At 40.3% G+C, this 13,752-nt stretch overlaps 1 protein-coding gene across 1 annotated transcript in view; it reads right to left on the reverse strand.

Annotated features, from left to right (window-relative positions):
• The window catches only part of LOC126263248 (odorant receptor 4-like), an 82,679-nt gene that overhangs the window by 11,776 nt on the left and 57,151 nt on the right, over positions 1 to 13,752 (reverse strand). Inside the window, exons 2-4 of the mRNA XM_049960332.1 lie at positions 11,542 to 11,816; positions 4,556 to 4,562; positions 3,656 to 3,760 (exon numbers count right to left, since the gene is read on the reverse strand). Coding sequence (XP_049816289.1) covers positions 3,656 to 3,760; positions 4,556 to 4,562; positions 11,542 to 11,816 — 387 coding nt within the window. The remainder of the gene's footprint in view (positions 1 to 3,655; positions 3,761 to 4,555; positions 4,563 to 11,541; positions 11,817 to 13,752) is intronic.

A 13,752-nucleotide genomic window follows, 5' to 3' on the forward strand; every position in this document is an offset into this window, starting at 1 on the left:
ATGGGAGCTTCGTATACTCCTCTGCACGGCCATCCATCTTACGCCGCCTCAACTCCATACAACATCGGGGTTTACGACTTGCGATCGGAGCGTTTTATACTAGTCCCGTCGAGAGTCTTCATGCTGACGCTGGTGAGTTGCCACTCACCTACCGGCGCGATATACTGCTTTGTCGGTATGCCTGTCGGCTACTGGCAATGCCCGACCACCCGTCTTATCGTTCCTTTTTTGATGACTCTCTCAACAGTCAATACGGGTTGTATGTCTCTGCCCTGCTACCCCCTGGAGTTCGCTTTCGTCGCCTCCTTCAACACCTTAATTTTTCACTCCCTGCAACCTTTCGAGTGGGCGAGAGCCACACGCCACCTTGGCTCCAGGCTCAGGTTCGCGTCCACCTTCACCTCTGCTCGCTCCCGAAGGAGGTTACCCCCGGTTCGGTCTACCACTCCCGTTTTGTCGAACTTCGTTCGAAGTTCATTAATATGACCTTCATTTATACAGATGGCTCTAAGACCACTGACGGGCTCGGGTGTTCTTTTATTGTCGGGGCACAAAGTTTCAACTACCGGCTCCATGGCCATTGTTCGGTCTTCACAGCTGAGCTCTTTTCCCTCTACCAGGCTGTTCTTTACATCTGCCGCCACCGTTATTCTGGATATATCATCTGCTCCGATTCCCTGAGCGCTATCCAGAGCCTCAGTGATCCGTACCCGGTTCACCCTTTCGTGCACCGGATCCAACGCTCTCTTCAGCAGCTGGTGGACGTCGGTTCTCCGGTTAGCTTTATGTGGGTTCCTGGCCATGTCGGTATCCCCGGGAACGAAGCTGCAGATGCCGCGGCCAAGGCTGCGGTCCTCCAGCTTCGGACAGCTTCTTGTTGTGTCCCTTCGTCAGATTGTAGCAGGGTAATTTGTCGGCGCATTTTATCGTTGTGGCATGCCGATTGGGCTGCACTTACAGGCAACTAGCTTCGGGCATTAAAACCTCTTCCCGTGGCTTGGACGTCCTCCTCACGCCCTTCTCGGCGGGAGGAGGTAGTTTTGGCCCAGTTACGAATTGGACACTGCCGGTTCAGCCATCGCCATCTGCTGACGGCTGCGCCGGCGCCGTTCTGCCCATGTGGGCAATTGCTGACGGTCCGCCACATTTTAACGTCCTGTCCGGATTTTAACACCCTGCGTCTTGATCATGGCCTGCCCTGTACTGTAGAAGCCATTTTAGCGGATGACCCACGAGCAGCTGCTCGCGTTCTTCATTTTATCAATTTGACAACCCTCTCAAAGGACATTTGATTTTGCTGTTTTCTTTTTTAATCCTATGCCTGTCAGTCTGTCTTTTATCGTGTTTTCCGTTTCGTTGCTGTTTTAAACTTGTGACTCGCGGTGCATTCCTAACGTAGTCTGGGCGCTAATGACCGTTGAAGTTGTGCGCCCTAAAACCACAAAAAAAAAAAAAAAAATAAGCAACATCCATATAAAATTGGGAAGATGAACTCGTCCTACTGTGTGTAGGAAAGCAAAAAGACATAAATACCTTTGGTGATGGAGTATCCTACTTCTTAAATTACCGAACATGGGATGCATGGTACATCGTTGCAGCACAACCGTTTCTCTCTACCATCGACAGAAGAACCTTCAAACTTTTACAAAGCTTGGTTACTGCTAAAGGTGTGGATATATGACAATGAAGCATTGCAAAAGAATGTAATTTCATTAATGTAAGAAATGCTACATTAAATGTTCGGATGTGACAATATTTGTAAGTGGGTTTGTGGGAAAGAGTGCTCTCACAATGTGAAACTTTTGTCAATATATGCGTTAAACAGCTTCAATAATTGTATAAAAATGAGTTGGCTGCATGAATATCAAAATAATGTGTAACAGCTTCCCAGATTGACTGAAAGTTTTTAAATATCCGAACGCTGGTTTTGTAATAGACACTTTTCATGTCTGGGATACATTACCTGAGTATTCTTCCAATGAAAATGAGTCTGGTATTTGCTTCTCCAGTGACTGATTTTATGTGGTTCTTTCGGTTTGTTTCTGGTCTCCTAGATATTTTATGGATGCAGTTGTTTCCAGTGATTATTCGGCAACTATACTGTCCAATTACGTACAGTCAATTACATTTGGTTACACTGAGAATATCTGCAAGCAACGGACTCGTGCAGGTCTTCCTAAATTTCGCTTCAGTTTTCTGGCTTTGTAACTTCTGTGTTAACTGGGAACAGTATCCTCGAGATTCCGATATTATCCGTTAGTTTGTTTGCTAATATATGCATGGTTAACCCACCCCACTGGCATACACTTTAACTTACGTTTAAATCTGAAGACTCTGTGCTGATAAGAGCCATATGTTGTGCTTTGCTTACTGGGAACTCTATCATCTAAACTGGTCATATATTCTGGGCTAGGAGAAATGTATTTCATCAACGAAGTAGGTGGTTTACAACACCTTTAATCACTAATATTCACTAGATAACACGTCTAAACGATATCGATCCCCTTCCATATAACAAAGAACACAGTATCAACTTGGTCGGTTGTGTCTGCTGTCTTCCGGGTCTCATGGTCGTTCTGAGCAAGCAACGTCACAAATAGCGCAGATGTATTATATTGTAGCACTACATAATAAGAAAATATTATATTACGGCTACGAAAAGAGTAGGAAGATTAATAGAAGCAGGAATTTGCTCCGCTTTATTGTTTTACAGTGCTAAATTGTCATATATGTTAATGTTTACGGGAAAGATACCGCCGGGGTCTGAGGAAGTGCTTCAAATTTTTCTTGTATGCAACAAAGTGTTACAGTAACGCTGAGTGTGTGGTAGCCTGTCGCAGAGTCGGATAGAAGCAATGGGTATCTATGTTGAGAATGTTTCTGTTTTTCTGATGTGTACTGCTGGGATCTAAAACGAGACGAAGTATTAGATACCTTGAAAGTAGCACAGAGCACTGATAAACCGATTAAGTAGACACATATGCTAAATAGACATTTAACTCACAGATATAGTTGTTCAGTTGGAAGGTATAAACGTACCAAATAGATCCACTTTTCTGAAAGAAGCCAGCTTCTCATATTGAACTCAGTTGCTACCACGACCTCTTTTGTTTAAAATGTGGTTTCGCTTTATTTTAATTTGTACGTACCTAGTATCGCTAAAACTGTGAAGTGTTTCAACAACACGTGTCTAGATGCTGCCAGACGCTTTAATTCAAAAGAAAGTCATAAAGACGGCATCCGTCATTCTTTACAGTATTGAAATTTCCTGTAGGACTTCCGCATTGCGACCAACAGCTCACAGAGCAATCTGTTAAGCAATGTTATTGCGGCAGAGAACCGTACATCTCTCACAACGTATTTTGTATTACTTGATGCAGAGTAGATTCACATACAAATCAGTCTTGCTCTTACAGGGAAATTAAAAATATTTCCTATAAACAAGATTTGAGTTTAATACATCATGTAAGGTATATCTGAAGTATTTACATTGTAATTTGTGCACAATTCTCATACCTATAACACGCGTAGATAAGATTTCTTGATATATTTGACTACTCTTCTCTGTAATGGATGAACTGCGTAAATAAGGAACCGGGCAAATACGCGGTTATCAAGTGGCTTGGATATAAAAGAGGATATTATTATTACTTACCTTTGAACTTAGATTGTCTCCGAACCAGCAGTAGCAGAAGATCTGAAGAAGTATCGACGCCATGTAGCTCAGGTACTTGGCAATTGTCTCGATAGTCAATGTATACTGTCCAAATAAACATAATATAAAAAATCACATAAGGTTTGAAAAATATTCTTTACAGGAGTGCCATTGTGCGTTTACATCATACATACAACACGAATATACATGTTTTGCTTTTAATTCTTAAACAGAGTTCTTATTCAGTTCTTTGTTCTTTAAGTTATTACCTATGTCATAACTGCAAATTTTTAGGAGGTTTTCTTTCTTGATATTTTCTCACTCTTACACACTAACATTTGGATATTTCCTTAAAGTGGGTTAAACTAAATGCCAGGATGGTTCTTTCAACGAGCTCACACCTGTTTACGTGTGTCATGTGGACTGTACCCTATGTATACGACTTGACGGGACTCAAGCTCAACCATTCACGCTTTTCATCCCACAAATAAAGTTTTTTTAACAAACTATATAGCATGTTACCACCATGGTGGCAACTGTGAATATTTATTCAAACAGAATGGCAAAACCGATAAATAAAATCAGATACTGACAATGGATTCTTTGGATGACATGCAGGTCGCCTCATGTTTTTTATAGTTTGTCCAACTTCGAACTTATTGCAAGTGAATGATGGGTATATAACACTAAAGGGAGTTTCCTGTTATCAAGTAAGAAATCAGAAGAATGTTGTTCTTATTGTTCGGTATTTAATTGAGTGGTACTCACCAGAGCCATCTGAAATAACAGCAGACACAAGACTGACATTCCGCAAAGGCATTGGCTCAACACAATCGACCACAGCAGGCTGTCCATTTCACGAGCCACACTGAGCCATGAGCAAACAAAAAAACATCTTACCGATACACTATTGGAAAATTAAAAAATGTTGAATCGATCAAAGTAATATAGTTTACTGTAAAACTATACCCGTCTACAGATTGTAACGGCAGAAGTATGACTAAGTCTTAATAACGTTTTAACACATGTCATCTGAGAGGAACTGTGCTCATTAATACCACGTTGCGGACGTTTTCTGAACCTAGAAAGCAAATCGTACCAACACTACTTATCTTGAATTAAAAAAAGCACTCTTATGTTCTAAAATTTGTGAATCATAAATAAAACAGAATTGGAAGTGCGTCTTTTTATGGCTCTGCCTGCATTATATGCCAGACAGATTCACTTCATGCAACCGTCCATCCACCATATGAATTACAGAACTGCACTGGTGTATTTGTTACTTAGGTCTCCTTATTCCACGAAGCTGAAGGTTACGAGGGTGATTCAAATTAAAACCTTAAATGTTTTTTTAAATATTATTTATTGTGCAGAAGTGGTACAAAGCTGTATCACTTTTCAACATAATCTCCCCCACGCTCAATGCAAGTCCTCCAGCGCTTACAAAATGCTTAAATTACTTTAGAACAAAATTCTTTTGGTAGTCTGCGCAACCACTCATGCACCGCGTGCCGTACCTCTTCATCAGAACGGAACTTCTTTCCTCCCTCTGCGTCTTTGAGTGGTCCAAACATATGGAAATCACTTGGGGGCAAGGTCCGGGTTGCTCGCACTCTTCGTTTCCGGTTGGTGGAAGTGAACCCAGGTTTCGTCCCCAGTAACGATTCTTGCAAGGAAGGCATCACCTTCTCGTTCAAAACGCCGAAGAAGATCTTCACAAGCATCAATAAGTCGTTCTCTCATTTCAGGAGTCAGCTGCCGTGGCACCCATCTTGCAGAAACTTTGTGTAACTGGAGCACCTCATGCACTATGTGGTGTATGACCCATGAAAAATCTTTAAACATGCTGCAATGTCATTCAGTGTCACTCGGCGGTTTTCCTTCACTGTGGCTTCAACTGCTGCAATTTTCTGTGGAGTCACAACTTGTTGTGCCAGGCCTGGACGAGGAGCATCTTCCACTGAAGTCACACCATTTGCGAACTTCCTCTTCCATTCATAGACTTGCTGCTGTGACAAACATGCACCACCGTACTGAACCATCATTCGTCGATGAATTTCAATAGGTTTCACACCTTAACTACGCAAAAACCGAATAACTGAACTCTGTTCTTCCCTGGTGCAAGTCGCAAGTGGGGCGGCCATCTTTATACTATTACTCGACGGTATGTGTGCATCTGCACTATGCTGCCACCTACAGGCCATTCGGCACGCTGTTTGTAGCACGCTCACCAACTTACAGGATAACGGCGCGAAATTTCGATTTGTTATTACAAATTTAAGGTTTTCATTTGACTCATCCTCGTATTTGAACCATGGAAAACGATGCAAACTCGTTCAGTAAGCACCTTAACAAACAGCATAACTGTCCGTGCCAGGCACATGGTCTCTACAGCTGGATAAATGTCGTTCCTTTGCGTTACCATCTTTGGTGATAAGCTTACATTGTGCCACTGCGTGCATTAAGATGCAACCTGTGCATCTTCCGTTAGGTCATTGTGTCTTTCCTCGTCACGTGCAGACCTTGAAGTCACTTCCATAAAAATGCCAGTCATATCTATATTTAACGCTAATTACAGTAATTATTACGCATTACTCCCGAACATGTAGCTTATTAAATTCCTTTCCTGTCCAGTTTTTCCTAGCAATTCGTAGTATGAATTTTCCATTGCTCTCCGAGGCACCATTAGGTTTTAAAAGGCTTTCTTAACAATAGCTTATGTCTCAGTGACAAAGCTCCACACACGCTGCAGACTTTCCTCTTCAGGAACATCAGAAACATTTTGGTAAACTCTGTTTAGTTTTATCAAAAGGATCTCCGTTATTTCTCATTATATTTTTTCTGCTGAACATCAGCAAGCGATTCGGCTTGTCTCTATTCATCCTACATGATAATTAATTCAACTAAAAGGAGGCAGGATCTAGCAATGTAAGCTTGATAAAGTAAATATGTGACTGGAATGGACTGCATGTACTGACTTCTTATCTTAGGTAGAATTTTTACATGTAACCTGATGGTAGGTATATTAGTAGCTTTTCTGAGAGAGCTTGAGAATTGCATACATAATGGCCTCATCAAAGGTGATTTAGGGCACGGCAGAAAAATGTGGGCCCTTTTATGCAACTAGGACACAGGCACTCGTGGAACCAGTGCCAGCAATATCACAGGTGTAGAGCGAAGTATCGTCCGGATAAAAGTTCCGTACCCAAGCGCTTCTCTGGCAGCCCGAAACTATTGTTTGATTTTATGGGATGTTTCCAGTCTGTCCAGCCTAGCCGACAGCTGTATTTAAGAAGAAAGAACGTGTCACCGTGAGGCTGGAGCACTGCCTTTACTAAGAATAGTGCCTTCAGTTGTCCAAAGAACATGAAGATGCTACAGAATTAGTGTCTATTCTTCGTCACACATGTTTAACTGCCCCGAGACCTGAGAAGTGAAGCTAGCTGTGGTGAAACTGCCAAATGATAAAATTCGTGTGACATCTTGAGATCTGATAACATACAGGTAATTTTTCTTAGAGAAGAGTGGTGGATCGAGAAATCATCGGACTGTTTTAACATTTTACTGAAGAAGCAATTACGGTATTTGCGTAGTGTTTAATATTGTAGTAGGATACGATTTTGTTCTGAATATGTTGTCGAGGACTGTGGAGGTTCTCGAACGAGGAGAGGGAATGGGCTGTGATGGGAGACGAGGAGGACGAGCTGTGAGTGGGCACACCACTACAGTAGGAAATGGCCAAGATCATCGAGATACAGTGGGCTAATCGCTTTCACTGTTGACCGGGGCATTAATTAAGGACCACTTGATAGGAAGAGAGCTAACTGGGGTCTCCCAGGAGAAGAGAGGGGAAGGACAAAAAAGTATGGCATCCACTCAAATCGAGGTCGCACTAGAAGCAGGGACAACAGAGCTGTTGATTTCTACTGTGGATGTTAGTGCCAGTGTCCTCATTATTGGTCGTTTTGGTGCTATGCCATAAGCAATGATCATTTTTTCCTACAGTAGTTATCACATAAAGGACCCCCTCCCTGCATTACATCGATGCAGACACACATTCCTTCCTTATGAAAGGTTTACAAGGTAGCCAGCCTGTACCTCAACGCAGTACTGTGCTAAAACGGACACTACTGATTACCATATTTCTGTTCTCCTTGTAAGAACACCGCATCTGCTGTCAGCCACCACTTTCGGTATTATTCTATATACCAACTTCAATTTATAATATATATATATATATATATATATATATATATATATATATATATATATATATATATATATATAGCCTGAAGCGACGAACGAAAATTTGTACCAATGCCAAGATTCCAGTCTGCGTCTTCTGATCACTAGGTGGTTCAGTTTAGTTGTATCACGATCTGTAGATCATTTTTACGATTATTTTATCGATATGACGTGGAACAAGTCACATTATATATATATATATATATATATATATATATATATATATATATATATATATATATATATATATAGTGCTTATATTAATATTACTGAAATTTTTAGTTATTCACATGCAATTGTATGCAACTGTATTTAGAGGTAGAATTATTTGTTTACCATTTCCGAAACAGAAACTCGTCCATGGAATAGAATGAGTTGTCCAAAAGAAATGATTTTAAGCTAGATTATAAACTTGATCTGCTACTTCCCAGACACTTTATGTTGTTGGGAAAATGATCAAAGATTTTTGTTCCTGGATAATGTACTCCTTTTTGAGCAACTGACAGCTTCAATAACGGATAGGAAACGTCATTTTTCCCTCTAGTGTTGTACATATGAACATCACTGTTCTTCGAGAAGTGAGATGGATTATTTGTAACGAATTTCATTAGTGAATAAATCTACTCTGATGGTGCAGATGAAATACCTAACTTCTTGAATAGGTGGCTACATGACGTCCTTCGGTGAACACCACTAATTACTCTCACTCTCCCTTTTGTGCGATCAATACTTTATGTCTAAGTGGTGAGTTACCCCAGAAAACTATTCCATAAGCCATTATTGCGTGGAAATATGCAAAATACGTTAGGAGGCTGATCTGTTTTACCAAGCGTAGCGATTATACGAAGAGAGAAAGAAGCGGAACTTTGTTGCTTGAGAAGCTCAGTAATATGCTTCATCCAGTTCAAGTTGTCGTCAATGTGAAGACCCAAAAATTTTGGGAAATCTACCCAGTTACCTAAACCCTGTTCATAAGCTACATCAATTGTCGGTCTGACTATGTACAGAAATGGATATAGTGACTTCAAAATTAAGGGACAGTCCATTTTCTGAGAACCACTTAATAATTCTTTGAAAGACATCCTTAAAATATCTTCAGCTGCTTTTCTGGAATTGAATATATTATAAAACTCGTCTCATCTGCAAAAAGTAATAGTTATGCTTGCTGAATGTTAAGTGAGAGGTCATTCACATGAATAAGGAACAGCAGAGGACCCAAAATTGAACCCTGTGGGATTCCCTTTGTGATATCTCCCCATTCACTATAATTTACCACCCTCCCAACATTATTTGTGTTATTCAGCACAGCTTTTTGCTTTCTGTTCATTAAGTATGATTCAAACCAGCAGTGTGTATAGCCTTCAATTCCATAAAACCTGAGTTTTTCTACGAGTGTGACATGATACACTAACCACTATGCCTCACTAGCGCTGTGGCTTTGCACAACTGTATGGACTACCCTATCACACCTCCCTCCTCAATCCAAATCCCTGTTCAGGACCCAGTCCACTTGGTACCCCCTAAACTCAAATAGCATTGCAGAGCCTCTGCAACTCTATTACATTAGCACCTGAGTATCAAATGAAACAGATCCTGCCTGAAACCCAGGCATAGGTGGCTTAATCAAATGAAACAGTAAACCTCCTTGGTAAGGTGTACTGCTGAACGAACAGTTACGCCATTGGTGGACAGAGAGTACTTGTAAAATGATGTTTTCTTTGTGGGAAGGAAAGAGCAGGCTGCTGGAGACAGACAGACAAGTGGGAACTTCAGCGCAGGTTGTGGTGCTGAGCTCATTTCGTCTGGGTTCGGTCTCGCCTATAGCAACCGTTTTGAAGACGTAAATTCGAGTCTGCAACAGTCGAGTCCTACCATTACACATCAGAGAGCTATAGATGGAGGGAGCACTCTCCTAATATTATTCAGATAAATCAGGGAGAATAGTAATAGCAGCATGGCGCACTGGGACTATCCCTTGTCTCAAATCTGAGCATTGCAAGTAAATTGTTCATGTTCATCTGTGATTTGGTCACATGTTTCTTATAGGTTAACATTCCTACCTTTAATCAAGCAATAGGAAAATCATAAGTTATTTCGGAGCGTGAGGTGGGGTTATATGTGCTCCTTTCAATCTGTCGAAGTAACTTTAGCAACCTGAAGATTCACTTCATTTGAAGCTCATGGTTCATTTTTTGGTATTTAACTTTGTCAGATAATCATATGCATTTCTGTATGTGCGCCTTGTTCGAATGAATTTATGTGGCCATTCAAATCTTTTTTGTGTTAGCACCTTAATTGTTTCCATTTTTAGTACTAGGCCAATCTCTCCACAGATAGGGCCTTACGTTTAACTGCACCAAGTATTTTATTTGCGTACATTTACTTAGCTTAGGCCTAAAAGATGTGACTGTCTGGTAGTTAATTTACTCATTCATGTTATTGCGGTCTACACACACAGAATTACATTTTAAGTCGATAACGATCATAGTCCAACAATATTTACGGAATACAGTAAACGCCCAGCGTTACATTCATCAGCTCACACATATATGAACTTACAAGTAACACTTGTCAGTAAGTATACATAGATCAAACTCATATGGCCCTTAAAAGAAGATATTCGAGACACATAAGAGCATTAAAAAGTATCAGCTCCCAATGCATACTTTATGAACACCCAAAACCAGTACTCATCTGAAAGAGAATCTTATAATAGAAGAAAACTTGCACATACAAAAGGCACTAGCAGAGGGAAAGCGGATTTAAAACTATTACAATCCAGTGTGCAATGGCACAATATTTGACGCGTTAAAGGAAAGTAGTTAACATAAATAGCAAATAAAAAACACATATACACACGGACACACAGAAAGAGAGGAAGAGAGGGAAGGAGGAAGGGAAGGTGTGAAAGAAAGTTATTAAATATCAAATTCCGATCCAAACTCACGTGAGATCAAATGAACGCCAATTGGAACTGGGCACATGCTATCAACATTTGCACTGTGCTTTGGCAACATAGGTAAGCGTTTCTTTATAAACGAATTTCTGCCTCATATGTATAGCGTTTCTGTGTGCTTCTCAGCACCTCACAGAAGTTCCGATGAAAAAGGAATTGGTAAAGCTAAATTTAAGTAATCGTAAATTTAGTCGCTAAGTCCCTCCCTACAACAAAATTTCTTTTGGATATAAAGCGATGTATTAAACCGGCAACGAAATTCACATTAAATGCATCTAGCTACGGGTGACAAGTACCAGTATCCGATGATGTAGAGAGGATCCTGAATAAACCTATAATGTAAAACTAAGTTAATGACTGCGACCAACAAAAACTGTTATTACGTCTAGTTTTCGTAGGTCAATTATGACTTTACACAAATTCACATTTTACATGTTTGAATAAAGAGAATAAACTGATGATGGGGCATAAGTGCCGAAAAATGTTTGTGTCGTAAGGAAAAAAGACAGTGTTTTTCATAACAGGTGGACCTCTGTCCAGTAAGTAAAATTTGCATTTATATCATTACAAAGTATGTACGAATACTTGTGATTCGGCTCCCAGTATGGGGCTACGATAGATCACACAATAAAAGCAAAACGAATATTTTAAAAGTATCTCCATTTACAGACACTAGTGATTATACCTAATGATTTCCTGGTGGTACCGAATGCAGCGTCGCAGCTGATCGCGGAGGTCGTCCTTATCTGGAGTGGGCTTCTCGGCGCTCTTACCGAGGTACCCGTGGTCGCAGCTGCTGCCCGCGTCGCCGCAGCACTGGGCTCCGACACGCTGCAGGTGACAGCACAGGATCTCCAGGTGGCTGCACAGCTGCATGACGACGTTCACGCAGATGAGATCTGTCGCTCCAGACGTCCACGCCATGAACAGGGTGCACGTAAACTGGTACACGTACGTCACCTGCAACAACAAATCCCTAGACGAAATTCAGTTACAGCAGTAGAAAAGTATTCAAAAGAAATTGACTAAGTACAGTTAGAAGTCACACAACGGGGGTTTCCGTACAAATCTGATTATGTATAAAGACATTTCATACAATCCAGCAAACGAGAATCTTGAAGAGTTTAGCCTGTTATCGACGATGATAAAGGCAACACATCGGCCTCAGGGATTCCAAGACTTACAAGAATATTTTAATTTCAAGTTTGATGCTAGATTACATAAAGGGAAAAATACATATTTTTGAGGGTATTTTTGTTCTGTCATCACAACTATAAGAAATGCGTAATTTTTTTCGCAAGACGCGTTTCACTTTATTGACGTAAAGCAACATCAGTGGTCTATAATTAAATTATTTACATTTCGATTTCTTTTTAGATCGAAAAACATTTCTTTAAGAATATGTTCATATGTACTTACGGTGATTTTCACAACACAGTTTTATGCACACCACTGTATTCTGTTTGTTTTCATACTTCCAAGCATGTGTTACGGTTGTGTGTTTTGTAGTGTTGCCAATATAATCTTTCCACTTCTTGCCTTTCACCTCGAACTTTTCTTTTATTTATTTGTTATGTACGTGTGTAACTCTATTTACTTATATTTCTGTGTGTTTAAATACTGTGTAAGAGTAGGGAAGGAGTAGTGATGCAGGAATTTTTTGTTGATATAGGGGAGGGAGAAACTACGAAACCAGGATGAATGGACATAAGTGTATAGCAGTGTGAGCTACGGGAAAAGGTGTGGGCAAGAAGTGAAATCAAACTGTGAGGGGGGAGGGGTTGTTGGACAGTGGGATGGGGTGAAAGGATGGAAGAGGCTCTTTTGCCGACCGCTGTGTCTGAGTGGTTCTAGGCGCTTCAGTCCGGAGCCAGGCGACTGCTACGGTCGCAGGTTCCAATCCGGCCTTGGGCATGGATGTGTGTGATGTCCTTAGGTTAGTTAGGTTTAAGTATTTCTAAGTTCTAGGGGACTGATGACCTCAAATGTTAAGTCCCATAGTGCTCAGAGCCATTTGAACCATTTGGGGATCTTTTCTTTTTCATGTACTTTCATCAATTATTTTTTATAGTGTTTGGTTTCCAATACTTATTTGGTCATTGAGCCACTGTTTCTTTTGTGTTAATGTTTCTGTATGTGGTAATTTCCTTGCAAAGCCTTTTTAATTTATTTATTGATGTATGTGTGTAATTCTATTTAATTATGTTTCTGTGTATTTAAATACTGTGTAAGAGTAAGGAAGGAGTAGTGATGCAGAAAATTTTTTCAATATAGGGGAGGGCGAAACCACGAAACCAGGATGACTGGACATAACGAGTATAGCAGTGTGAGCTACGAGAAAAAGTGTGGGCAAGACGTAAAATGAAATTCTGAGGGGGGGGGGGGTTGGCGAGTGGGATGAGGTGAAGGATGGAAGAGGCTCTTCTTTTCTCATTTAATTTCATCAATTACTTTATATAGAGTCTGCTTTTCAATATTTATTTGGTCATTAATCCACTGTATATTTTGTGTTGATGCTTATTGTATGTGAGAATTTTCTTGGAAATGGAGGAGATGTCTGTCTTTACTGATTTTTATTACACTCATATCTGTCAGATGATCTGCAAATATTGAATGTTTCTTACCGTATTTAAATGTTCTGATGTGTTCTTTATATCTTGCGCCGAATGTCCAGCCTGTCATCAGAGTGTACAGCTTGCCACAATCTTTGCAAGTGAGCTGATAGATACCTGATTGTTACTATCTGTCTGGTTTTGATTTCCGTTTTGTGATGTGCTACTGTATTATGTTGTTTCTTCTGTAAGCAATGTTTATGCCTTGTTTTTTGAATGTATTACCTATTTTATGCTTGAATTTGCCGTGGTAGGTAGTTTTATGCAATGTTTTGTTTTAGTGT

Source organism: Schistocerca nitens, chromosome 6 (assembly GCF_023898315.1).
Source record: "Schistocerca nitens isolate TAMUIC-IGC-003100 chromosome 6, iqSchNite1.1, whole genome shotgun sequence".
In the NCBI taxonomy this organism is placed as follows: Eukaryota; Metazoa; Arthropoda; class Insecta; order Orthoptera; family Acrididae; genus Schistocerca; species Schistocerca nitens.